The 25,699-nt window shown below is 46.5% G+C and overlaps 1 protein-coding gene across 5 annotated transcripts in view; it reads right to left on the minus strand.

The window, feature by feature from the left end:
• LOC140387908 (SH3 and multiple ankyrin repeat domains protein 3-like) overlaps window positions 1–25,699 on the minus strand; it is a 1,536,301-nt gene that overhangs the window by 847,644 nt on the left and 662,958 nt on the right. For all 5 annotated transcript variants that reach the window (XM_072471211.1, XM_072471213.1, XM_072471209.1 and 2 more), the window contains exon 6: window positions 15,324–15,395. In XM_072471211.1, coding sequence (XP_072327312.1) covers window positions 15,324–15,395 — 72 coding nt within the window. The remainder of the gene's footprint in view (window positions 1–15,323; window positions 15,396–25,699) is intronic.

The raw sequence follows: 25,699 nt of genomic DNA on the forward strand, positions 1-25,699 counted from the left end.
TTTGTCTCCACAAGCTGCTCACTCCTATTGATACGGTCATGGACTTTGTCTCCACAAGCTGCTCAGTCCTATTGATACGGTCATGGACTTTGTCTCCACAAGCTGCTCGCTCCTATTGATACGGTCGTGGACTTTGTCTCCACAAGCTGCTCGCTCCTATTGATACGGTCATGGACTTTGTCTCCACAAGCTGCTCACTCCTATTGATACGGTCATGGACTTTGTCTCCACAAGCTGCTCGCTCCTATTGATACGGTCATGGACTTTGTCTCCACAAGCTGCTCACTCCTATTGATACGGTCATGGACTTTGTCTCCACAAGCTGCTCGCTCCTATTGATACGGTCATGGACTTTGTCTCCACAAGCTGCTCGATCCTATTGATACGGTCATGGACTTTGTCTCCACAAGCTGCTCACTCCCATTGATACGGTCATGGACTTTGTCTCCACAAGCTGCTCACTCCTATTGATACGGTCATGGACTTTGTCTCCGCAAGCTGCTCGCTCCTATTGATACGGTCATGGACTTTGTCTCCACAAACTGCTCGCTCCTATTGATACGGTCATGGACTTTGTCTCCACAAGCTGCTCACTCCCATTGATACGGTCATGGACTTTGTCTCCACAAGCTGCTCGCTCCTATTGATACGGTCATGGACTTTGTCTCCACAAGCTGCTCACTCCTATTGATACGGTTATGGACTTTGTCTCCACAAGCTGCTCACTCCTATTGATACGGTCATGGACTTTGTCTCCACAAGCTGCTCACTCCTATTGATACGGTCATGGACATTGTCTCCACAAGCTGCTCAGTCCTATTGATACGGTCATGGACATTGTCTCCACAAGCTGCTCACTCCTATTGATACGGTCATGGACTTTGTCTCCACAAGCTGCTCGCTCCTATTGATACGGTCATGGACTTTGTCTCCACAAGCTGCTCGCTCCTATTGATACGGTCATGGACTTTGTCTCCACAAGCTGCTCGCTCCTATTGATACGATCATGGACTTTGTCTCCACAAGCTGCTCGCTCCTATTGATACGGTCATGGACTTTGTCTCCACAAGCTGCTCGCTCCTATTGATACGATCATGGACTTTGTCTCCACAAGCTGCTCGCTCCTATTGATACGGTCATGGACTTTGTCTCCACAAGCTGCTCACTCCTATTGATAATATCATGGACTTTGTCTCCACAAGCTGCTCACTCCTATTGATACGGTCATGGACTTTGTCTCCACAAGCTGCTCACTCCTATTGATACGGTCATGGACTTTGTCTCCACAAGCTGCTCACTCCTATTGATAATATCATGGACTTTGTCTCCACAAGCTGCTCGCTCCTATTGATACGGTCATGGACATTGTCTCCACAAGCTGCTCACTCCTATTGATAATATCATGGACTTTGTCTCCACAAGCTGCTCACTCCTATTGATACAGTCATGGACTTTGTCTCCACAAGCTGCTCACTCCTATTGATAATATCATGGACTTTGTCTCCACAAGCTGCTCGCTCCTATTGATACGGTCATGGACTTTGTCTCCACAAGCTGCTCACTCCTATTGATAATATCATGGACTTTGTCTCCACAAGCTGCTCACTCCTATTGATACGGTCATGGACTTTGTCTCCACAAGCTGCTCACTCCTATTGATACGGTCATGGACTTTGTCTCCACAAGCTGCTCACTCCTATTGATAATATCATGGACTTTGTCTCCACAAGCTGCTCACTCCTATTGATACGGTCATGGACTTTGTCTCCACAAGCTGCTCACTCCTATTGATACGGTCATGGACTTTGTCTCCACAAGCTGCTCACTCCTATTGATAATATCATGGACTTTGTCTCCACAAGCTGCTCACTCCTATTGATACGGTCATGGACTTTGTCTCCACAAGCTGCTCGCTCCTATTGATACGGTCATGGACATTGTCTCCACAAGCTGCTCACTCCTATTGATACGGTCATGGACTTTGTCTCCACAAGCTGCTCGCTCCTATTGATACGATCATGGACTTTGTCTCCACAAGCTGCTCACTCCTATTGATACGGTCATGGACTTTGTCTCCACAAGCTGCTCACTCCTATTGATAATATCATGGACTTTGTCTCCACAAGCTCCTCACTCCTATTGATACGGTCATGGACTTTGTCTCTACAAGCTGCTCACTCCTATTGATACGGTCATGGACTTTGTCTCCACAAGCTGCTCACTCCTACTGATACGGTCATGGACATTGTCTCCACAAGCTGCTCACTCCTACTGATACGGTCATGGACTTTGTCTCCACAAGCTGCTCACTCCTATTGATACGGTCATGGACTTTGTCTCCACAAGCTGCTCACTCCTATTGATACGATCATGGACATTGTCTCCACAAGCTGCTCGCTACTATTGATACGGTCATGGACTTTGTCTCCACAAGCTGCTCGCTACTATTGATACGGTCATGGACTTTGTCTCCACAAGCTGCTCGCTCCTATTGATACGGTCATGGACATTGTCTCCACAAGCTGCTCGCTACTATTGATACGGTCATGGACTTTGTCTCCACAAGCTGCTCGCTACTATTGATACGGTCATGGACTTTGTCTCCACAAGCTGCTCGCTCCTATTGATACGGTCATGGACTTTGTCTCCACAAGCTGCTCACTCCTATTGATACGGTCATGGACTTTGTCTCCACAAGCTGCTCACTCCTATTGATACGGTCGTGGACTTTGTCTCCACAAGCTGCTCGCTACTATTGATACGGTCATGGACTTTGTCTCCACAAGCTGCTCGCTACTATTGATACGGTCATGGACTTTGTCTCCACAAGCTGCTCGCTCCTATTGATACGGTCATGGACTTTGTCTCCACAAGCTGCTCACTCCTATTGATACGGTCATGGACTTTGTCTCCACAAGCTGCTCACTCCTATTGATACGGTCATGGACTTTGTCTCCACAAGCTGCTCGCTACTATTGATACGGTCATGGACTTTGTCTCCACAAGCTGCTCACTCCTATTGATACGGTCATGGACTTTGTCTCCACAAGCTGCTCACTCCTATTGATACGGTCATGGACTTTGTCTCCACAAGCTGCTCGCTACTATTGATACGGTCATGGACTTTGTCTCCACAAGCTGCTCACTCCTATTGATACGGTCATGGACTTTGTCTCCACAAGCTGCTCAGTCCTATTGATACGGTCATGGACTTTGTCTCCACAAGCTGCTCGCTACTATTGATACGGTCATGGACTTTGTCTCCACAAGCTGCTCGCTCCTATTGATACGGTCATGGACTTTGTCTCCACAAGCTGCTCACTCCTATTGATACGGTCATGGACTTTGTCTCCACAAGCTGCTCACTCCTATTGATACGGTCATGGACTTTGTCTCCACAAGCTGCTCAGTCCTATTGATACGGTCATGGACTTTGTCTCCACAAGCTGCTCGCTACTATTGATACGGTCATGGACTTTGTCTCCACAAGCTGTTCGCTCCTATTGATACGGTCATGGACTTTGTCTCCACAAGCTGCTCACTCCTATTGATACGGTCATGGACTTTGTCTCCACAAGCTGCTCGCTCCTATTGATACGGTCATGGACTTTGTCTCCACAAGCTGCTCACTCCTATTGATACGGTCATGGACATTGTCTCCACAAGCTGCTCGCTCCTATTGATACGATCATGGACATTGTCTCCACAAGCTGCTCGCTCCTATTGATACGGTCATGGACTTTGTCTCCACAAGCTGCTCGCTCCTATTGATACGGTCATGGACATTGTCTCCACAAGCTGCTCGCTCCTATTGATACGATCATGGACATTGTCTCCACAAGCTGCTCGCTCCTATTGATACGGTCATGGACTTTGTCTCCACAAACTGCTCACTCCTATTGATACGGTCATGGACATTGTCTCCACAAGCTGCTCGCTCCTATTGATACGATCATGGACTTTGTCTCCACAAGCTGCTCGCTCCTATTGATACGGTCATGGACATTGTCTCCACAAGCTGCTCAGTCCTATTGATACGGTCATGGATATTGTCTCCACAAACTGCTCACTCCTATTGATACGGTCATGGACTTTGTCTCCACAAGCTGCTCACTCCTATTGATACGGTCATGGACTTTGTCTCCACAAGCTGCTCGCTCCTATTGATACGGTCATGGACATTGTCTCCACAAGCTGCTCACTCCTATTGATACGGTCATGGACTTTGTCTCCACAAACTGCTCGCTCCTATTGATACGGTCATGGACTTTGTCTCCACAAGCTGCTCGCTCCTATTGATACGGTCATGGACTTTGTCTCCACAAGCTGCTCAGTCCTATTGATACGGTCATGGACTTTGTCTCCACAAGCTGCTCGCTCCTATTGATACGGTCATGGACTTTGTCTCCACAAGCTGCTCGCTCCTATTGATACGGTCATGGACTTTGTCTCCACAAGCTGCTCGCTCCTATTGATACGGTCATGGACTTTGTCTCCACAAACTGCTCAGTCCTATTGATACGGTCATGGACTTTGTCTCCACAAACTGCTCGCTCCTAATGATACGGTCATGGACTTTGTCTCCACAAGCTGCTCACTCCCATTGATACGGTCATGGACTTTGTCTCCACAAGCTGCTCACTCCTATTGATAATATCATGGACTTTGTCTCCACAAGCTGCTCACTCCTATTGATACGGTCATGGACTTTGTCTCCACAAGCTGCTCACTCCTATTGATACGGTCATGGACTTTGTCTCCACAAGCTGCTCACTCCTATTGATACGGTCATGGACTTTGTCTCCACAAGCTGCTCAGTCCTATTGATACGGTCATGGACTTTGTCTCCACAAGCTGCTCACTCCTATTGATACGGTCATGGACTTTGTCTCCACAAACTGCTCGCTCCTATTGATACGGTCATGGACTTTGTCTCCACAAGCTGCTCACTCCTACTGATACGGTCATGGACTTTGTCTCCACAAGCTGCTCGCTACTATTGATACGGTCATGGACTTTGTCTCCACAAGCTGCTCGCTCCTATTGATACGGTCATGGACATTGTCTCCACAAGCTGCTCACTCCTATTGATACGATCATGGACTTTGTCTCCACAAGCTGCTCGCTCCTATTGAAAGGTCATGGACTTTGTCTCCACAAGCTGCTCGCTCCTATTGATACGGTCATGGACATTGTCTCCACAAGCTGCTCACTCCTATTGATACGGTCATGGACTTTGTCTCCACAAGCTGCTCGCTCCTATTGATACGGTCATGGACATTGTCTCCACAAGCTGCTCACTCCTATTGATACGGTCATGGACTTTGTCTCCACAAGCTGCTCGCTCCTATTGATACGGTCATGGACATTGTCTCCACAAGCTGCTCACTCCTATTGACACGGTCATGGACATTGTCTCCACAAGCTGCTCACTCCTATTGATACGGTCATGGACTTTGTCTCCACAAGCTGCTCGCTCCTATTGATACGGTCATGGACTTTGTCTCCACAAGCTGCTCAGTCCTATTGATACGGTCATGGACTTTGTCTCCATAAGCTGCTCACTCCTACTGATACGGTCATGGACTTTGTCTCCACAAGCTGCTCGCTCCTATTGATACGGTCATGGACTTTGTCTCCACAAGCTGCTCGCTACTATTGATACAGTCATGGACTTTGTCTCCACAAGCTGCTCGCTCCTATTGATACGGTCATGGACTTTGTCTCCACAAGCTGCTCGCTCCTATTGATACGGTCATGGACTTTGTCTCCACAAGCTGCTCACTCCTATTGATACGGTCATGGACTTTGTCTCCACAAGCTGCTCAGTCCTATTGATACGGTCATGGACTTTGTCTCCACAAGCTGCTCACTCCTATTGATACGGTCATGGACTTTGTCTCCACAAGCTGCTCACTCCTATTGATACGGTCATGGACTTTGTCTCCACAAGCTGCTCGCTACTATTGATACGGTCATGGACTTTGTCTCCACAAGCTGCTCACTCCTATTGATACGGTCATGGACTTTGTCTCCGCAAGCTGCTCACTCCTATTGATACGGTCATGGACTTTGTCTCCACAAGCTGCTCACTCCTATTGATACGGTCATGGACTTTGTCTCCACAAGCTGCTCACTCCTATTGATATGGTCATGGACTTTGTCTCCACAAGCTGCTCGCTCCTATTGATACAGTCATGGACTTTGTCTCCACAAGCTGCTCGCTCCTATTGATACGGTCATGGACTTTGTCTCCACAAGCTGCTCGCTCCTATTGATACGGTCATGGACTTTGTCTCCACAAGCTGCTCGCTCCTATTGATACGGTCATGGACTTTGTCTCCACAAGCTGCTCGCTCCTATTGATACAGTCATGGACTTTGTCTCCACAAGCTGCTCGCTCCTATTGATACGGTCATGGACTTTGTCTCCACAAGCTGCTCGCTCCTATTGATACGGTCATGGACTTTGTCTCCACAAGCTGCTCGCTCCTATTGATACGGTCATGGACTTTGTCTCCACAAGCTGCTCGCTCCTATTGATACGGTCATGGACTTTGTCTCCGCAAGCTGCTCACTCCTATTGATACAGTCATGGACTTTGTCTCCACAAGCTGCTCACTCCTATTGATACGGTCATGGACTTTGTCTCCACAAGCTGCTCGCTCCTATTGATACGGTCATGGACTTTGTCTCCACAAGCTGCTCGCTCCTATTGATACGGTCATGGACTTTGTCTCCACAAGCTGCTCACTCCTATTGATACGGTCATGGACTTTGTCTCCACAAGCTGCTCAGTCCTATTGATACGGTCATGGACTTTGTCTCCACAAGCTGCTCACTCCTACTGATACGGTCATGGACTTTGTCTCCACAAGCTGCTCGCTCCTATTGATGCAGTCATGGACTTTGTCTCCACAAGCTGCTCGCTCCTATTGATACGGTCATGGACATTGTCTCCACAAGCTGCTCACTCCTATTGATATGGTCATGGACATTGTCTCCACAAGCTGCTCACTCCTATTGATACGGTCATGGACATTGTCTCCACAAGCTGCTCGCTCCTATTGATACGGTCATGGACATTGTCTCCACAAGCTGCTCGCTCCTATTGATACGGTCATGGACATTGTCTCCACAAGCTGCTCACTCCTATTGATACGGTCATGGACATTGTCTCCACAAGCTGCTCACTCCTATTGATACGGTCATGGACATTGTCTCCACAAGCTGCTCGCTCCTATTGATACGGTCATGGACATTGTCTCCACAAGCTGCTCGCTCCTATTGATATGGTCATGGACATTGTCTCCACAAGCTGCTCGCTCCTATTGATACGATCATGGACTTTGTCTCCACAAGCTGCTCGCTCCTATTGATACGGTCATGGACTTTGTCTCCACAAGCTGCTCGCTCCTATTGATACGGTCATGGACTTTGTCTCCACAAGCTGCTCGCTACTATTGATACGGTCATGGACTTTGTCTCCACAAGCTGCTCGCTCCTATTGATACGGTCATGGACTTTGTCTCCACAAGCTGCTCGCTCCTATTGATACGGTCATGGACTTTGTCTCCACAAGCTGCTCACTCCTATTGATACGGTCATGGACTTTGTCTCCACAAGCTGCTCGCTCCTATTGATACGGTCATGGACTTTGTCTCCACAAGCTGCTCACTCCTATTGATACGGTCATGGACAGATGCACCTGCAACAGGCAGGTTGGTGAGGATGAGATCTGGTATGTTTCCCCTTTTGTTGGTTCCCTCACCACCCAGTCTAGTAGTTATGTCCTTTAGGACTCAGCCAGCTCGGTCAGTGCTACATTCTTGCCGATGGGACGTTGAAGTCCCGCACCCAGAGTTCATTCTGTGCCCTTGCCACCCTCAGTGGTGTTCAGCCGTGGTTGGCCGGTACGTGATAATCAGCAGGCGGTTTCCTTGCCCATAACCTGAAGCCTTCAATGAGAATGAGAATGCATCGGGTCCAGAGTCGATGTTGAGGACTCCCCAGGTTAACGCTCTCCTGACTCTATGCCACTGTGCCACCCTCTCTGCTTGGCCTGTCCTGCCAGTGGAACAGGAACCCTGGGATGGTATTAGTGGTGTCTGAAAGGTATGATTCTGTGAGTATGACTATGTCAGGCTGTTGCTTGACTAGTCTGTGAGACAGCGCTCCCAATTTTCGCACAAGCCCCCAGATGTTAGTAAAGAGGACTTTGCAGGCTCATCAGGGCTGGGTTTGCCGTTGCATGTTTCCAGTACTTAGGTCGGTGTGGGGCAGTCCGTCTGGTTTATTTCCTTGTTATTCACTTTGTAGCAGCTTGATACAACTGAGTAACTTGCTAGGCCATTTAAGAGTTTAGTTTTCATCTGTTGGTTTTGGGATCGCTTAGTTCTGTCTATCACTTGCAGCTTATGTTGTTTGGCACACTACTAGTCCTGTGTTGTAGCTTCACCGGGTTGACATTATCGTGGATGTCACATGTAGGCTAGACCAGGTAAGGATGGTAGATTTCCTTCCCAAAAGGAAAGACATTAGTGAACCAGTTGGGTGTTTGACGACAATCGACAAAGGTTTTAAGGTCACCATTAGTTTCTTCTTCTCGACATTTTTATTGGATTCATTTGAACCCAGGTCCCCAGATTATTACCCTGGATCTCTCGATCACCAGTCCAGTGACAGTACCACTACGCCACTGCCTCCCACTGAATCAATATACACGGTTACCCTTTGGGGTTTGGTCAGCTTGAGCCATCTTCCAGCGGACTATGAAGACCTTACTGCAAGAATTGCCCAAAGTTGTCATTTACTCAGATGATGCCCTGATTACAGGGTGGACTGTGGAGAAACATATGGCAAATCTGAATGAAGTTTTAAAGAGGTTCTAGCAAGCAATAGTGTGCCTGAAGAGAGAAAAGTGCACCCTTCAGGTGAATGAAGGGCTTTTCTTGGATACAGGGGCGATGCTCAAGGGCTACACCTAATGGAAGATAAAATGAGAGCCATCAAAGAAGCACCAGCCCTCTAAGAACATCTCAGAGCTCAGGTCATTCCTGGGAATGGTTAACTACTACAGATGGTTACTGCCTCCCATCAATGTTGCTGTCTCTGCGTTGATGAAGAAACACCAAACATGGGACTGGAAGAATCTCCAAAAAGAAGCTATCAAGTGAAGCAAGATTCAATCTTCAAGTTTATTTGTACATTTTGGCTCAAAGAAAAATAGTGCTTATGTATGATGCGTCATTGTGTGGATTCTTCCAAGTAATGTAAGGCATGTCTGAGAGACCCATTGGACATGTATCAAGAACTGTATCTGACGTGGAACGTGGATATTCACAGAGAGAAAAGGAAGGCTTGGCCATCATTTACGGCATTAAGGAATTTCACCAATATATATACAGCCACCACTTCACCATTATTACAGATTATAAATTGCTTTTCGGACTTTTCAAAGATGATAAGATGGTACCCCTAATGTCTTTAGGCTGAATTCAGCAGTGGGCATTGTCCCTAGCGGCCTACACACATATATTCAAGCATCGACCAGTGGCTCACAAAGCCTGTTCAGACACAATGGGCGGGATTCTCCCGTACCCGGCGGGGCGGGGGGGCCCCGCAGGACGGAGTGGCGAGAACCACTCCCGCGTCGGACCGCCCAAAGGTGCGGAATCCTCCACACCTTCAGGGGCTAGGCCCACCTGGAGTGGTTTGCGCCCCGCTGGCCGGTGGGAAAGGGGCTTGGCGCCATGCCAACCGACGCCGAAGGGCCTCCGCCAGCCGGCGCGAGTTGGCGCATGAGCGGGAGCGCCAGTGTCTGCTGGCGTCATTCCCGCACATGCGCAGAGAGATTCGCTTCTGCACCGGGAATGGCGGACCTGTGCAGCCTCCGTTGCGGAAGGATAGAGTGCCCCCACGGCACAGACCCGCCTGCGGATCGGTGGGCCCCGATTGCGGGCCAAGCCACAGTGGGGGCAGCTCCCGGGGACAGATCACCCCGCGCCCGCCCAAGAACTCCGGAGCCCGCCCGCACCGCCAGGTCCCGCCGGTAAGGGACCTACTCCAATTTACGCCGGCGGGACTGGCAAAGAACGGGCGGGATTTCGGCCCATCGCGGGTGAGAATTCGTGGAGCCCCGGGGCCCATTGAGTCGCTCCGGTCACTCCATTCTCCGAGGCAGGCGGCGCGACTCACGCCGGGCCAATTTTTGGGGGGCGGGAGAATTTGAAGGACGGCGGGGCGGGGTTCACGCCGACCCCCAGCGATTCTCCGACCCGGCGGGGGGTCAGAGAATCCCGCCCCTTAAGTCATCTTCTATTACCTGAAAGCACATCATCCCCCCCTTCATACCGCAAGAGATTGTGATGGCCATCAACTTTCTGGATTCCTTGCCCATCACAGCACAGCAGGCAAAATACTGGACGAATAGGAACCCTTCGTTGTCAAAGATGAAGTACATGATATTGCATGGTTGGCAAAACGCGAATATGTCGGAAGAGATGAAGCCATATCGTGATGAATGTAGGAATTTTTAAAATCTAGATTGTAGTACATATTTAAGCAATGTTCAAGCAATTTGTTTTAAAATCCTGGTTTAACATGCAGGCAGATTCTGCAAAAGGTACAATTAAGATGTCATAAAATTGAATTCATCATTCATCAACCCCTAGGGCTAGGATTACCTAGGGGTTGAAGAATATATTGAGAAGATTGATAGGTGTGGTTGATGGATATGGTGAGAAGATGAATAGGTGTGGTTGATGGATATGGTGAGCAGGTGGATAGGTGTGAATGATGAATATAATGTAAAGCTGAGATTGAGATCCTTTAAAGTCGATTGGGGTTTTTAAGGGCTGAATTGTCTCTCTGTAAATATTCTTACTTTATGATCGAAAACTGGCTCAAATAGTAACAACATTGGAGTAACCAATGATCCCAAAGCATTATTTACAGTAAGCTGTACTATTCAGTGCACTTAGTCAACTTATTGATTCATTAAAGAGTCATTGGGGAGCTTAGTGAGGCAACCTCAAATCAAAAGATCCGAGATCAAATATAATGTTTTGATCAACAACACATTGTGGGCAGTGAAGGAGATATTAGAAGCAATTTATTTGAATAAGGTCAAACTGTTTGCTCATTATCAGTTGAGAGAAGACGGGAGTGAGGGAATGAATGCAGCATTTGACCCAGTGTGGTAATAAGGAGCCCTAGAACACCTGAAGTCAATGGGAATCTGGGAGAAAACATTCCCACTGGTTGGAGTCATACCTAGTTCAAAGGAAGGTGGTTATGGTTGTTGGAGGTCAATCATCTTAGCCCCAGGACATCACTGCTGAAGTTACTCAGGGGAGTGTCCTGAGGCCCAACCATCTTCAGCTGCTTCATTAATGACCTTCCTTCAATACTATGGTCAGAAGGTGGGATATTTGCTGATCATTGCACAGCGATTTGTACCATTCCTGACTTTCCAGATCCTGAAACAATTCACGTCCATACTGTTCCGCCCAGATAAAAAGTGGTGGAAAGGCTTCCTTCGCTGTCGGTAGAGTATTTAACTGTTTCAGTGCTGTGACACACACAGCAGACTTAACATCCAATAGATCAGAAAATAATAAAAATAATCCAATGCATGCATCCAAGAGACTCTCACACTCACAGTAGTACTTTACAAGGAGAGAAGGTAGGTGAAATTGTTTACGAATGTTCAAATGAAAGTCATTAATATATATAGATCCTGTAGGTTGGTACATTGGGTGGTTTCAGGCCGTGCTCATTGGTGTTTCCAGATTCTGCGCAAAGATGATTTAAAAACTCGGTGGACAACCTCTTGTCCTCCAAAGTCAGCCAGCTGTTTGGTTTACATTCAAGATGCCACCTCCAGTGTTTGGCTGGTCAGATACTGGCAGGACACATGCTTGAATAACGGCTGGAGCGAGAAAGAGGGGCCATGACGTCTCCACTTGCTGTTAGCCACTCATGGTAAGTCTGACTCTGAGAAAGCTGCGTCTTTTTTTGTTAAGCACAAATCATTAACTTGCTACCACATGACCTCCATTAACAAAGTAGCCAGTTATTAAATATGGTCTTGGCAAGCTGAAAAATGAAACGACAATTGCTTATTGTCACAAGTAGGCTTCAAATGAAGTTACTGCTGGGGACTGCTCGTTCACGTTGGTCCCTCCTCAGCTGGGATCCATTGTCCAAAGCGATTGAGTTTGATAGCTTGGTCTACACCTACCTGAAGAAACAGATTATGTCTGGATGTGCGAGTAGTCCAGGGGATGGACCATTCACAGTTGTTTAAGCTGATTGTCCAGGTGGGCTGCTTCCAGACGGCATGACTCCTTTCTGACAGTTTTGTAATTTGCACAGTGAAGCTGTAAAGAATCGGCCATTTTGAGAACTGCCATTTTAGTCACTGAAAAATACAGTGGTCAGTCTTTTTAAAATGAATCCTGTGGTCCAATCCAGCCCATTCAACAGATAAAGTTATTTTTGATATAAAACATGGCTTATTAACAAATATGCACCAAGACCTGAACAACACTCAGGCTTGTTAAGTGGCAAATAACATTTGTGTGAAATAAGTGGCGTGCAATGACCATCTCCAAGAAAACACAAATTTAACCATACCCATTGACATTCAGTGGCATTACTGTTGCTGAAAACTCCATCAGCAACATCCTGGGGGTTACCGTTGACCAGAAAGCTAACCGGACCAGCCATATAAATATTGTGGCTGCAATAACAGGTCTGGATTGCGAATTCTGTGGCAACGAACTCACCTCCCAATTCCCCCAAGCCTTTCCACCATATACAAAGCACAAGTCAGACATATGATGGAATACACTCAACTTGACAGGCCAATTGCAGTCCCAATAACACTCAGGAAGCTTCACACTATTGAGAAAAAAGCAGCCGGCTTGACTGGCACCTTAACCACTATATGAAACATTCACTCCTTTTACCATTGACACACTATGACAGATGTGTGTACCATCTACAAGATGCATGGCAGCTCCCTCCTATGCCAGAACCACTGCCACCTAGAAGGACAAGGGCAGCAGGCAAATGGGAAGACCACCCATCAGCTTGACTTGGAAATATATTCCTGTTCTTTCATTGTTGCTTGTCTAAAAGCCTGGAACTCCCTCCCTAACAGCACTTGTGGATGTCCCTATATCACATGGACTGCACAAAGCTTCAGAAGACAGCTTACCACAATCTCTTCAAAGGCAATTAGGGAAAAATAACAACAAATGCTAGCCTTGCCAGTGATGCTCACATCCCATTATTCTTTTTTAAAATCACCACTAATAGCAGCACACTCTTCTCTGCAAGTTCTTTGCCCTCATCCAAATGTTGTTTTCATTCCAAAGACAAATATATTAGAAAAATCACTGGCAGTCACAGGATAGCTGATACTGAGTAATCAACTGTGACGGCCTCATGCAAACCAACCAACCCTGTGTTAATTGACCTTAACCCAAGTCACCCACACCCACCTCTCTGTCATTTCAAAGGAGCAAACCGGGCTTTTCCTGATGATGCTTTGTGGCTGGTTCCACCAGGATGCAATGGAATAAGGATTCATTCAATCTCTCATATAGAATACACAGCGCAAACAAGTCAAAATCACTGCACTGAACCAGCACTTGATAAATATGGTCACAGATCTGAAAAGTTAACCCCATTCTTCTCTCCAACAGAGGCTGCCTGACCTGCTGAGAATTTCCAGCTTTTTCTGTTCGTTTTTTCAAATTTCCAGCAGCTGCAGAATTTTGATATTGGAACTGCAGACGGAAACTTGGGTTTGATGCCTCAACCAAAAGGTGGCATCTCCCTCAATGCAGCATTCCCTCAGTACTGCACAGCCTTGGTTTCGGTGCCCATGTCCTGGGGCATGACGAAAACCCACAACATTTAAGACTCAAGAGGTGAGAATGCTCCTAACGGAGCCATAGCTTACATAATTCTCGTCACAGGATGCCACGGAAAAGAAAAACCTGAAAATTGTTTTTTCTCCCTCGAAACAGAAACCGATATTACTGTGGTTTTCAAAGTTCTGAAAGGTTTTGAGATGTATAGGATTGTTCATTTTGGCTAGGAGATTAGTGACAAAAACTACTCAAAGAGGCAGACCACGCTGCCATCTCAGCGCTACCTAGAAATGGTCAACAAATGCCGCAAGAACGAAAGACCAAAATTTGGGTCAACATGGCCTCTTACCCTCTGGTTCTGCTGTACAAGGTACCAATCTTCATATGTGATTAGTTGCTCTCTATGAAGCCAAATTTGAAGTTAGAAAGCAGACACGTGCTAGCAATCTTGATCAAAGTAAGGCATAATATAGTCACAAGTAAGCTGACATCAACACTGCAATGAAGTTACTGTGAAAAGCCCCTCGTCGCCACATTCCGGCGCCTGTTCGGGTACACAGAGGGAGAATTCAGAATTATCTAACAGCTCGTCTTTTGGGATTTTGTGAGGGGAAACCGGAGCACCCGAAGGAAACCCACACAGACACAGGAGAATGTGTAGACTCCTCACAGGCAATGATCCAAGCCGGGAATCGAATCTGGGACCCTGGCGCTGTGAAGCAACAGTGCTAACCACTGTGCTACTGTGCTGAAGAGTACCTTCAACAACAAAAACCATTTGTATTTATATACTGCTTTCAACTTCGCAAAATATCCCAAAGCACGCCACAGGTTTGTCAATAATCAAAATTTGACACTGAGCCACAGGGAAGAGGCACCAGGTCAGATGACCAAAAGTCTGGTCAAAGCGAAAGGTGCTGAGGAATGTCTTGAAGACAGAGACAAAGAGGCTCAGGGAGGGAATTCCAGAATTTAGAGCCGTCAACAAGGTGGCCAAAGATGAAATTATTAAACCCGGGATATTCTGGAGGCCAGGATTGGAGTAACGCAGATATCTTGGAGGGTTGCAGGGCTGCAAAGGTTAGAGATCGAGAGGTCCAGTGGGATTGAAAACATGGATGAAAATGATAAAATCCAGATTTTGCCAAGCCTATTTAGATCAGCAAGCATAAGGATGACGGTGAAGAAGATTTAGCTACAGACAGACCAACTTTTGGATGAGTTTAAGTTTATTGAGGGTGGAGAATGGGAGATGGGCCAGGAGAGCACTGGAATAGTCAAGTCTAGAGGTAGTAAATTCACGAGTGAGGGTTTTAGTAGGAAATGAGCTGAGGGAGGAATGGTAATCTTGATGGTGGTGTGGATGTTGCAATAAACCTCAACTCTTTTGATACTCAAACCATCCCCGTGTTCATCACTGAAGCCCAGGAGCACCTACCTTTGTGTGCAGCTTGGCCAGTTGTTTCTCTTCTATATGACTCTGGATGTACACGCGTTTCTTATACCGGAACTGTAAAAAGGAGAAAGAAGAGAAAGTTACACCAGTAAGTGATGGGGGAACGGATGGTGTAGCGATTCAAACACTGTCCTTTCATCTGAGGACCTGGTTTCAAATCTAACCTTTACAAAGGTTTGCCTTCTGGTTGGTTCAGGGCAATCCAGTAGGTTAGTGATTTGCTTTTTTATTCCTGGGACAGAATTTAACACAAGCCGACAGAAAAGTTCCCAATCTCCTCTCTGCTGAGGTACTGGGTGTAAAGTGGGGATTTGTAAGGTTGCCGTTGTTTGATGAGTAAGGCTGTACTTTGGAAATCAGCTAAAATGCTTCACTTCATTGGCATTTCTCCATTTAAAAATCCATATCTTGAAATAGGAATTGTAACCACAAACAATGACACCATAGATCTGGAAGCAGCGGGAAATCTAACTCGTCCAAATCATTCTGACCCGGCACGCGCCTCACCCAATCAAATATTTCAATAACACTGCTTGGCATTCAATTCAACCATTATCCAAATATATTTAAACTTCCTGAATAAATCATTCAGCGACCTGCTGAAGATGGGTCGTCAACCTGAAATGTCAACTCTGTTTCTCTCCACACCGATGCTGCCTGACCTGCTGCGTATTTCCAGCATTTTCTGTTTTTATTTCAGATTTCTAACATCCACAGTATTTTGCTTTTGCACTCAACTATCAGATTACTCTTCTCTCATTCTACTACACATGTAATTATTTACACGTGTAATACTTTGGGGGGGAAAAAAATTTGCATTCACAGAGTTGAGGGGTTGGATTACAAGGAGAGGTTGAGTAGACTGGGACTGTACTCATTGGAATTTAGGGGGATCTTATAGAAACATATAAAATTATGAAGGGAATAGATAGGAAAGGATAGATGCAGGCAGATTGTTTCCGCTGGCGGGTGAAAGCAGAACAAGGGGGCATAGCCTCAAAATAAGGGGAAGTAGATTTAGGACTGAGCTTAGGAGGAACTTCTTCACCCAAAGGGTTGAGAATCTATGGAATTCCTTGCCCAGTGAAGCAGTTGAGGCTCCTTCATTAAATGTTTTTAAGATAAAGATAGATAGTTTTTTGAAGAATAAAGGGATTAAGGGTTATGGTGTTCGGGCCGGAAAGTGGAGCTGAGTTCACAAAAGATCAGCCATGATCTCATTGAATGGCGGAGCAGGCTCGAGGGGCCAGATGGCCGACTCCTGCTCCTAGTTCTGATGTAATACCTTAGGTTTGTCACAGCCAGTGAAATGCTCTTTAAGCAAGTTACCAATTGGCACACAGCAAGGTCTGCCAAACAGCGAAGAAGGTGAATAACTAGTTCATCTAATTTTGATAGTGAAAGAGAAACGTTTGCCAAGGCACTGTCGTGTTGGGTGTTCTGCTGTACAAACGATCCAATACGGCTGGAGATGGTGTAACTCAATTTTATTAACTGGTTAACTGTAACAACACACTGCTAACTTGGGTACGTGCATTACCAGCTAATCTGTGGACCTTGTCCTATGACTATCTGGGTGAGGCACTCAGCACATGGTGAATGTCTGAGTGGCAGGCTCTTAGCTCAGTGCTGTGAGCTGGCTGCTGCTGGAGTGGGAGGGCGCTGTAGTGTCCCCTGTTTTTATAGTGCGTGTGCTCTCACTGGTGATTGGCTGCGATGTGTGTGTGTTGGTTGGTCCTACTGCATGTCCATCAGTGTGTGTTTGATTGCACCGTGCTATGCTGATCTAAATATCATGACAGGCACCAGGAGAACTCTGTGCATGGTATCTTTTACAGCCATCCGAGCAGCCAGATCAGGATTGAGTTTAACATCTCATTCAAAAGATGTAGCATTGCCCGAGTACTGCTCTGACTTGATTGCGTGAAATATGTACTGTGCCCCAGAGTGGGGTTTGAACCCACAGTCTTCCAGCCCAAAGGCAGGAGTGCTTAATGAAGTCCCTTCTTCTCTTGGCCTGCACGTTTGAGTTTTGCTAACCTTCCTGTGTTATCCTTATTCAACCTGAGGACATTGTTGTTCTTCTCTGCGCCCTCTATAATGTTATCATATACTCTCGAAGTGTGTGGACTAAAATTGTTAACCGTATTCAAGCACAGTCTTCCCAATATATTTCATAGCTTTCCAATGATCACAGAGTGAACATGGATGATGCCCAATGGAGGCAGTCTGAAATGTTAACTTTGTTTCTCTCCACACAGACCTGCTGATATTTCCAGCACTTTCTGTTTTTATTTCAGATTTCCAGCATTCACAGTATTTTGCTTTTACAGTCAGCTATCTTAGCTCCAGGTTATTCTGCACACGAGAGAGACAGAGAGAAGTCCCTGTTGCTTTGTTCAGTTAAGGACACAACTGGACAGTGGTGGGCTTTGCCCGTCGGGGCTGAAGTTCCACCTCCCGAGAGCTGCCAGCCAATCAGAGGCCAGCAGCTCTATTAAACAGCAGCAGCGTGGGGAGGTGGCGGCTGCTGCCTGTACGACACCCACTTGAGGCCTTATATCGTCACTGGGTCCCAGGTGGGTGATGGGGGGATGGAGGTTAAGGGGTGCAGACTCCAGGGGAGTACAGTGTCGGCAGCAAGGATGCAGGGGGTGAGGGCTTTTCTCCCCCCACCCCAGCCAGCAACCGCCTTCCCAATGCTCTGTCCCTTACTCTTTGACTGAGGCACCCACCTCCTGGAAGCCTGCATTGTCATAAGACCAAAAGATATAGGAGCAGAATTAGGCCATACGGCCCATCGAGTCTACTAATTTGTTTCTCATCCTCAGTCTCCTGCTTTCTCCCTGTAACCCCTGATCCCCTTACCGATCAAGAACCTATCTATCTCTGTCTGAAAGGCACCCAGTGACTTGGCCTCCACAGCCTTCTGCGCTAATGAGTTCCACAGATTCACCACTCTCTGGCTGAAGACATCACTCCTCATCTTTGTTTTAAAGGATCAATCTGAGGCTGTGCCCTCAGGTTCCATTCACTCCTACTAGTGGAAACACCTTTTCCACGTTTAATCTATCTAGGCTTAGCTTACTCTGCCTCGACCTCTCAGTATTCTGTAAGTTTCAATGAGATCCCCCCTCATCCTTTTGTGTTCCATCAACTGCAGACCCAGACCGCTCCTCATACGAGAAGCCCTTCATTCCCAGGAACATTCTTGTGAACCTCTCCTGGACCCTATCCAAGGCCAACACATCCTTCCTTAGATAAGGGGCCCAAAACTGCTCACAATACTCCAAATGGGGTCTGACCAGAGCCTTATACAGCCTCAGCAGTACATCCTTCTCTTAGATTCTAGCTCTCGCGACATGAATGCTAACATTGCATTTGCCTTCCTAACAGCCAACGGAACCTGCATGTTAACCTGAAGAGACTCCTGAGCTAGAACTCCTCAGTCCCTTTGAGCTTCTGGGGTGCGATTTAAGAGGAGAAGTGCTGTATCGGGCGCGACTCCCGATACTTTCTAACGCCTAGCAGACCAGATCGCGGCCCATACATAGTGGCACTTAGTGCCAGAAATGATAGGGCTTTGGAGTACTTAGAAGCTCAGTGTACGTTATGGTGAAGCTAAAGAAAATATGCTCGGCTCCCGAACTGGAAAAGTCACGAGGATCACGGTGGAAATGGCTGTCACGCCAGCTGATTCGCCTGGATGGCGCCTGGCGGCTCCTCGCTAACATTAGGGAGCTGCGCCAGTCAGCACACAGCCATGCCACCATGTAGACCTGCTCCCTGCTCCGGGAATGCCAACTGGCCAGGCTGCTGGACATCGTGAAGGAGTGAAGGGGCACCCTGTTCCCCCGAGGGGGCCTGAGGACCAGCCACAGGACTGCCAATGCTGCCTGGGAGGCAGCGGCCGTCAGTTTAGGCAGTGTGTCGTAGAGGACCGGCGTCCAGTGCAGGGATAAGACCAGCGACCTCCACTGGGCCGCAAGGGTAAGTTAATGTCAGCCCCCTTGCATGGGTCCCGCCTACCAGCACTCTGATGTCTTCACTGCCTCTCTCTCTCTCTCTCTCTCTCTCTCTCCCCCACCCCCCCCCCCCCCCCGACCATACTCCAGCACACCCTGGCACCAGCACAAACCCTCCAAGCCCAGGAGCAGTGCCCGCACATGCTATCTGCCACAGACCTGCGACTCACAATACCCTCTGTGGGAAAGTGCCAGACGAGTAGCGGCGTTCCGATCATCAGAGTCCTTACCCACTACGAGCACAGAAGGCACTCAGCTGCTTCACAATCTTATAATGCAGTGGTTCAAGGGGGAGGCTACCACCACCACAGGGCAACTGAAGAATAATAGATACGTTTTAGCAGTTTCAACCTGCTTGCCCAGAATTAATTACAAATAATATAAGCCCTGTTGACTTTTCCAGTTCGGGAGCCGAGCATATTTTCTTTAGCTTCACCATAACGTACACTGAGCTTCTAAGTACTCCAAAGCCCTATCTCTGACTCTCCCTTCTCTGTACTAATTTAAAAAAATATTTGTTCTCAGAAAGCAAGTGTCATTGAACATTTATTACCCATTTCAGCGATATGACTGAGTGGATAGAGGGAAGGGGAGTGGTCCGACTTGATACAAGTCAAATACACTGCAAATGGAAAACAGAGGACCTCACCTGGGAAGGATTGACTTAACAGGATTAATCTGACAAGATACATGAATTAATATGGAGTGAGGTCAGGGTCCAACTACATACTGGCATAGAGGCATTAATCGTTATTCTGGGATAGCTATTATCTCTACTGATCCGGCACTTCAAGGATTCTTTGTACTCTTGTCATCTGTTTTGAATTTGATATCTATTTTACAAGAGGATTAACCCTTCTGTTTACATCTAATTAGATTCCATACTATGTGAAAATTTTCCTCTAAATTGATTTGCAACATGCTAACTACAGCCCTTTTCCCACACCACTTCCACCAATGTTTTATCCCATCTTCCTCTCTTACTGAAGGTATGGTTCGACAGGAACTCAATTACAATGTTAACCATTCCTCATATTTTCAGCCCATGCTGCAAATATCTGCAGGCAATTCAACCACAGAGGGCATCACTGCCAAGCGTGCTGCCCTCAGTTGGAGTCCCCATAAAACAGTATCAATGATATGAAGGAAAGAAATCAGAAGTTTCCTTTAATGCTCAAGTGGAAAGGTACTAATTTTGTGATTGTGTGAATTGTATGTCATGTTCCCCGACAGGATAAAGGTACTGTCATTCCCTGTGGGGCGGTGGGATTGGCTTTGGATTGCTGTACCAGAGCGAAGGTACTGACACTTGAGCTGAATGGCCTCCTTCTCTATTGTCATCCACTGTGGTTACCAGGTGCGTGTCACATCCCATCGTGCCACATCCATTTTCCGAGAAGTTCAAAGTGTTTCTTGAAGTGTTTTTTTAAAGGGAGGGGTTGATGAGGACCAGGGGAAATGAGAAGGGCCAGTTGGCAGTCACTCCATTACATAATTCATTATCTGGGTGAATAAGGATTATAAGTGACTTTTGCTTTTCCATTTCTGGCAGTTATATTTCGCACAGGCACCTTCTCACATTCAGGTAGCATTTGGATGAAGGAAGAAATATCATGATTTTCAACTCGGCACTCTCCTTTTGACATGCTTATTTAAGATGTGAAATATGTCAAGAGTAGGTAACACTCTTGCCTCAGAGTCAAAAAAGATGCGAGTTCCAGCCCGCTCTGGCCCAGGCAGGGAGGGAGTGCTGGTAAATCTGCCAAGAGTACCGATGCCCAAGTATTCCATCGAGTGTCCACCGCCTGGCAGTTAATCTGCCCCCTTTCACATCAGGAAATTGGAAAATCCCAGTTGTCCCCTAAAACTTACCTTTAACAAAGCTCTTGATGAACCTAACCACCTGGCACATGAGGGCGGGCAGCTTACCTAAGCGTTGAACTCATCCCCCCAAATGGCCAGTGCCCAAGATGGACATGCAGGTTCGTGTCTGAATTTTCAGGCCCTCTCCCCGGTCTCTGTTTCTGACATTGGACAGCTCAAAATTAAGCTGTAGTTAAGGAGAAGGGTGAAATATTGAACAGAATAAACATAGTGAGAGAAGAAATATTGAGGGATTGAACACCTCTGGAATTAGATAACTTGCCGGTACCAGCTACGAAGAGACACAAAGGAGAAACTAACAGAGGTTCTGATCACCACTTTGAAATCCTCTCTCGCTACAGGGATAGTGACAGAGAATTGCTGAAATTGTACTGTTTAAAAAGAGAGGAATATATAAAAGGAGTAATTCTATACTAGTCAGCCTAACCTCCGTGGTGAGAGAAATATTGGAAAAACTTCTGAGGGCAATATAACTCCAGTAGCCATTTAAAAAGACAGGGATTAATCCATCGCAGTCACCAGAGATTTGTTAAAGGAAAGTCAGACGGACTATGCTAATTGAATTTGTTTGAGGAGGTAACGAGGAGGGTCAAGGAGGGAAGTGTAATCGATGTAGTCTACTTGGATTTTGGCAAGGTGCTACATTTTTTTTTCCTTTTTTAAAAATAAATTTAGAGTACCCAATTCATTTTTTCCAATTAAGGGGCAATTTACCGTGGCCAATCCAGCTACCCTGCACAAATTTGGGTTGTGGGGGCGAAGCCCACGCAGACACGGGCAAAATGTGCAATCTCCACACGGACAGTGACCCAGAGCCGGGATCGAATCTGGGACCTCAGGGCCGTGAGGCAGCAGGGCTAACCCAATGCGTCACCATGCTGCCCGGCAAGGTGCTACATGGTAGACTGGTCAGGAAAGTAAAGATCCATGATATCGATGGGGAAGAGGCAAATGGGATCCAAAACTGGCTCAGTGGCAGGAAGAAAAGTACAATGATCAACAGGCATTTTTATGACTGAAAAACCCCAAGAGAGTTCTGCAAGGCTTTGCACTAGGTCCCTTGTTAATGCATGGGGCATAATTAATACGTTAAAAGATGGTACATGCAATTGATAGTGAGGAAGAAAGCTGCAGCCTGGAGCCAGGTATCAATGGACTGGTCAGGTGGGCAGAAAAGTGCTAAATGGAATTCAATCTGGAGAAAGGTGGGCTGATACATTTGGGGACGGCAAACAAGGCAAGGCACTATACATGGTAGGGTACTGAGAGGTGCATCAGGAACAGAAAGACCTGGGAATGCATCTCCATAGATCCTGGAAAATAGCAGGACAGGTAAATAAGATAATTAAGAAGTCATATGGAATACTCTCCTTTAGGGCGGCATAGGGCACAATGGGATGAGAGAAGAACTAGCTAAGGTAGACTGGGAGCAAAGACTTTATGGTGAAACAGTTGAGGACCAGTGGAGAACCTTCCAAGTGATTTTTCACAGTGCCCAGCAAAGGTTTATACCAACAAAAAGGAAGGACGGTAAAAAGAGGGAAAATTGACCGTGGATATCTAAGGAAATAAGGAAGAGTATCAAATTGAAGGAAAAATCATACAAAGTAGCAAAGATCAGTGGGAGACTAGAGGACTGGGAAATCTTTAGGGGGCAACAGAAAGCTACTAAAAAAGCTATAAAGAAGAGTAAGAGAGATTATGAGAGTAAACTTGCTCAGAATATAAAAACAGATAGTAAAAGTTTCTACAAATATATAAAACAAAAAAGAGTGGCTAAGGTAAATATTGGTCCTTTAGAGGATGAGAAGGGAGATTTAATAATGGGAGATGAGGAAATGGCTGAGGAACTGAACAGGTTTTTTGGGTCGGTCTTCACAGTGGAAGACACAAATAACATGCCAGTGACTGATGGAAATGAGGCTATGACAGGTGAGGACCTTGAGAGGATTGATATCACCAAGGAGGTAGTGATGGGCAAGCTAATGGGGCTAAAGGTAGACAAGTCTCCTGGCCCTGATGGAATGCATCCCAGAGTGCTAAAAGAGATGGCTAGGGAAATTGCAAATGCACTAGTGATAATTTACCAAAATTCACTAGACTCTGGGGTGGTCCCGGCGGATTTGAAATTAGCAAACGTGACACCACTGTTTAAAAAAGGAGGTAGGCAGAAAGTGGGTAATTATAGGCCAGTGAGCTTAACTTCGGTAGTAGGGAAGATGCTGGAATCTATCATCAAGGAAGAAATAGCGAGGCATCTGGATGGAAATTGTCCCATTGGACAGACGCAGCAAGGGTTCATAAAGGGCAGGTCGTGCCTAACTAATTTAGTGGAATTTTTTGAGGACATTAACAGTGCGGTAGATAACGGGGAGCCAATGGATGTGGTATATCTGGATTTCCAGAAAGCCTTTGACAAGGTGCCACACAAAAGGTTGTTGCATAAGATAAAGATGCATGGCATTAAGAGGAAAGTAGGAGCATGGAGAGAGGATTGGTTAATTAATAGAAAGCAAAGAGTGGGGATTAATGGGTGTTTCTCTGGTTGGCAATCAGTAGCTAGTGGTGTCCCTCAGGGATCAGTGTTGGGCCCACAACTGTTCACAATTTACATAGATGATTTGGAGTTGGGGACCAAGGGCAATGTGTCCAAGTTTGCAGGCGACACCAAGATAAGTGGTAAAGCAAAAAGTGCAGAGGATACTGGAAGTCTGCAGAGGGATTTGGACAGGCTAAGTGAATGGGCTAGGGTCTGGCAGATGGAATACAATGTTGACAAATGTGAGGTTATCCATTTTGGTAAGAATAACGGCAAAAGGGATTATTATTTAAATGATAAAAAAATAAAACATGCTGCTGTGCAGAGAGATCTGGGTGTGCTAGTGCATGAGTCGCAGAAAGTTGGTTTTCAGGTGCAACAGGTGATTAAGAAGGCAAATGGAATTTTGTCCTTCATTGCTAGAGGGATGGAGTTTAAGACTAGGGAGGTTATGCTGCAATTGTATAAGGTGTTAGTGAGGCCACACCTGGAGTATTGTGTTCAGTTTTGGTCTCCTTACTTGAGAAAGGACGTACTGGCACTGGAGGGTGTGCAGAGGAGATTCACTAGGTTAATCCCAGAGCTGAAGGGGTTGGATTACGAGGAGAGGTTGAGTAGACTGGGACTGTACTCGTTGGAATTTAGAAGGATGAGGGGGGAATCTTATAGAAACATATAAGATTATGAAGGGAATAGATAGGATAGATGCGGGCAGGTTGTTTCCACTGGCGGGTGAAAGCAGAACTAGGGGGCATAGCCTCAAAATAAGGGGAAGTAGATTTAGGACTGAGTTTAGGAGGAACCTCTTCACCCAAAGGGTTGTGAATCTATGGAATTCCTTGCCCAGTGAAGCAGTAGAGGCTCCTTCATTAAATGTTTTTAAGATAAAGATAGATCGTTTTTTGAAGAATAAAGGGATTAAGGGTTATGGTGTTCGGGCCGGAAAGTGGAGCTGAGTCCACAAAAGATCAGCCATGATCTCATTGAATGGCGGAGCAGGCTCGAGGGGCCAGATGGCCTACTCCTGCTCCTAGTTCTTATGTTCTTATGTTCTTATGGTAGCACAGTGGTTAGCAATGTTCCTTCACAGCGCCAGTGTCTCAGGTTCGATTCCCGCTTGGGTCACTGTCTGTGCGGAGTCTGCACGTTCTCCCTGTGTCTGCGTGGGTTTCCTCCGGGTGCTCCGGTTTCCTCCCACAAGTCCCGAAAGACGTGCTGTTAGGTGAATTGGACATTCTGAATTCTCCCTCTGTGTCCCCGGACAGGCGCCAGAATGTGGCGGCTAGGGCCTTTCTCAGTAACTTCATTGCAGTGTTAATGTAAGCTTACTTGTGGCAATAAAGATTATTTTAAAAATTACTTAAGAGCAGACAGGTTATGCTAGAACTGTGTAAGCATTAGTTAAGCCACAACTAGCACAGTGTGTGCAATTCTGGTCACGCATTACAGGAAAGGTGTGATTGCAAGAGGGTAGAGGGGACTTTTATGACAATATTTCCCAGGCTGAAGAATTTTAGCTCCGTGGAGACATTGGATAAACGAGAGCTGTTTCCTTTGGAACTGAGGAGGCTAAGGGGAGATAACTGAGGTGTATAAAATGATGAAGGGCATAAATAGAGCTGACAGGATGGATGTATTTCTCATAGCAGTGAGTTCCGTAACCAGGGGAATAGATTTAAAGTAATTAGCAGAAGGATTAGAAGGAAGTAGTGGAGAATGTTTTCATTCAGGGGTTATGGGCTGCCTGTGAATGGTGCATGCAGCATTTTAAAAATATTTCTATGTTTGTGAACTACAACCATAAGACCAAAAGCTGAAAAGTGTGTTTCGGCTGGAAGCTGTCTTGCAGCTAGTAGAAATACAATGGGCTGAATGGCCTTCTTCTATGTCAGGAGTTTTTTATGGGCGGG

The sequence above is a fragment of the Scyliorhinus torazame genome, chromosome 13 (assembly GCF_047496885.1).
Source record: "Scyliorhinus torazame isolate Kashiwa2021f chromosome 13, sScyTor2.1, whole genome shotgun sequence".
NCBI lineage: Eukaryota > Metazoa > Chordata > Chondrichthyes > Carcharhiniformes > Scyliorhinidae > Scyliorhinus > Scyliorhinus torazame.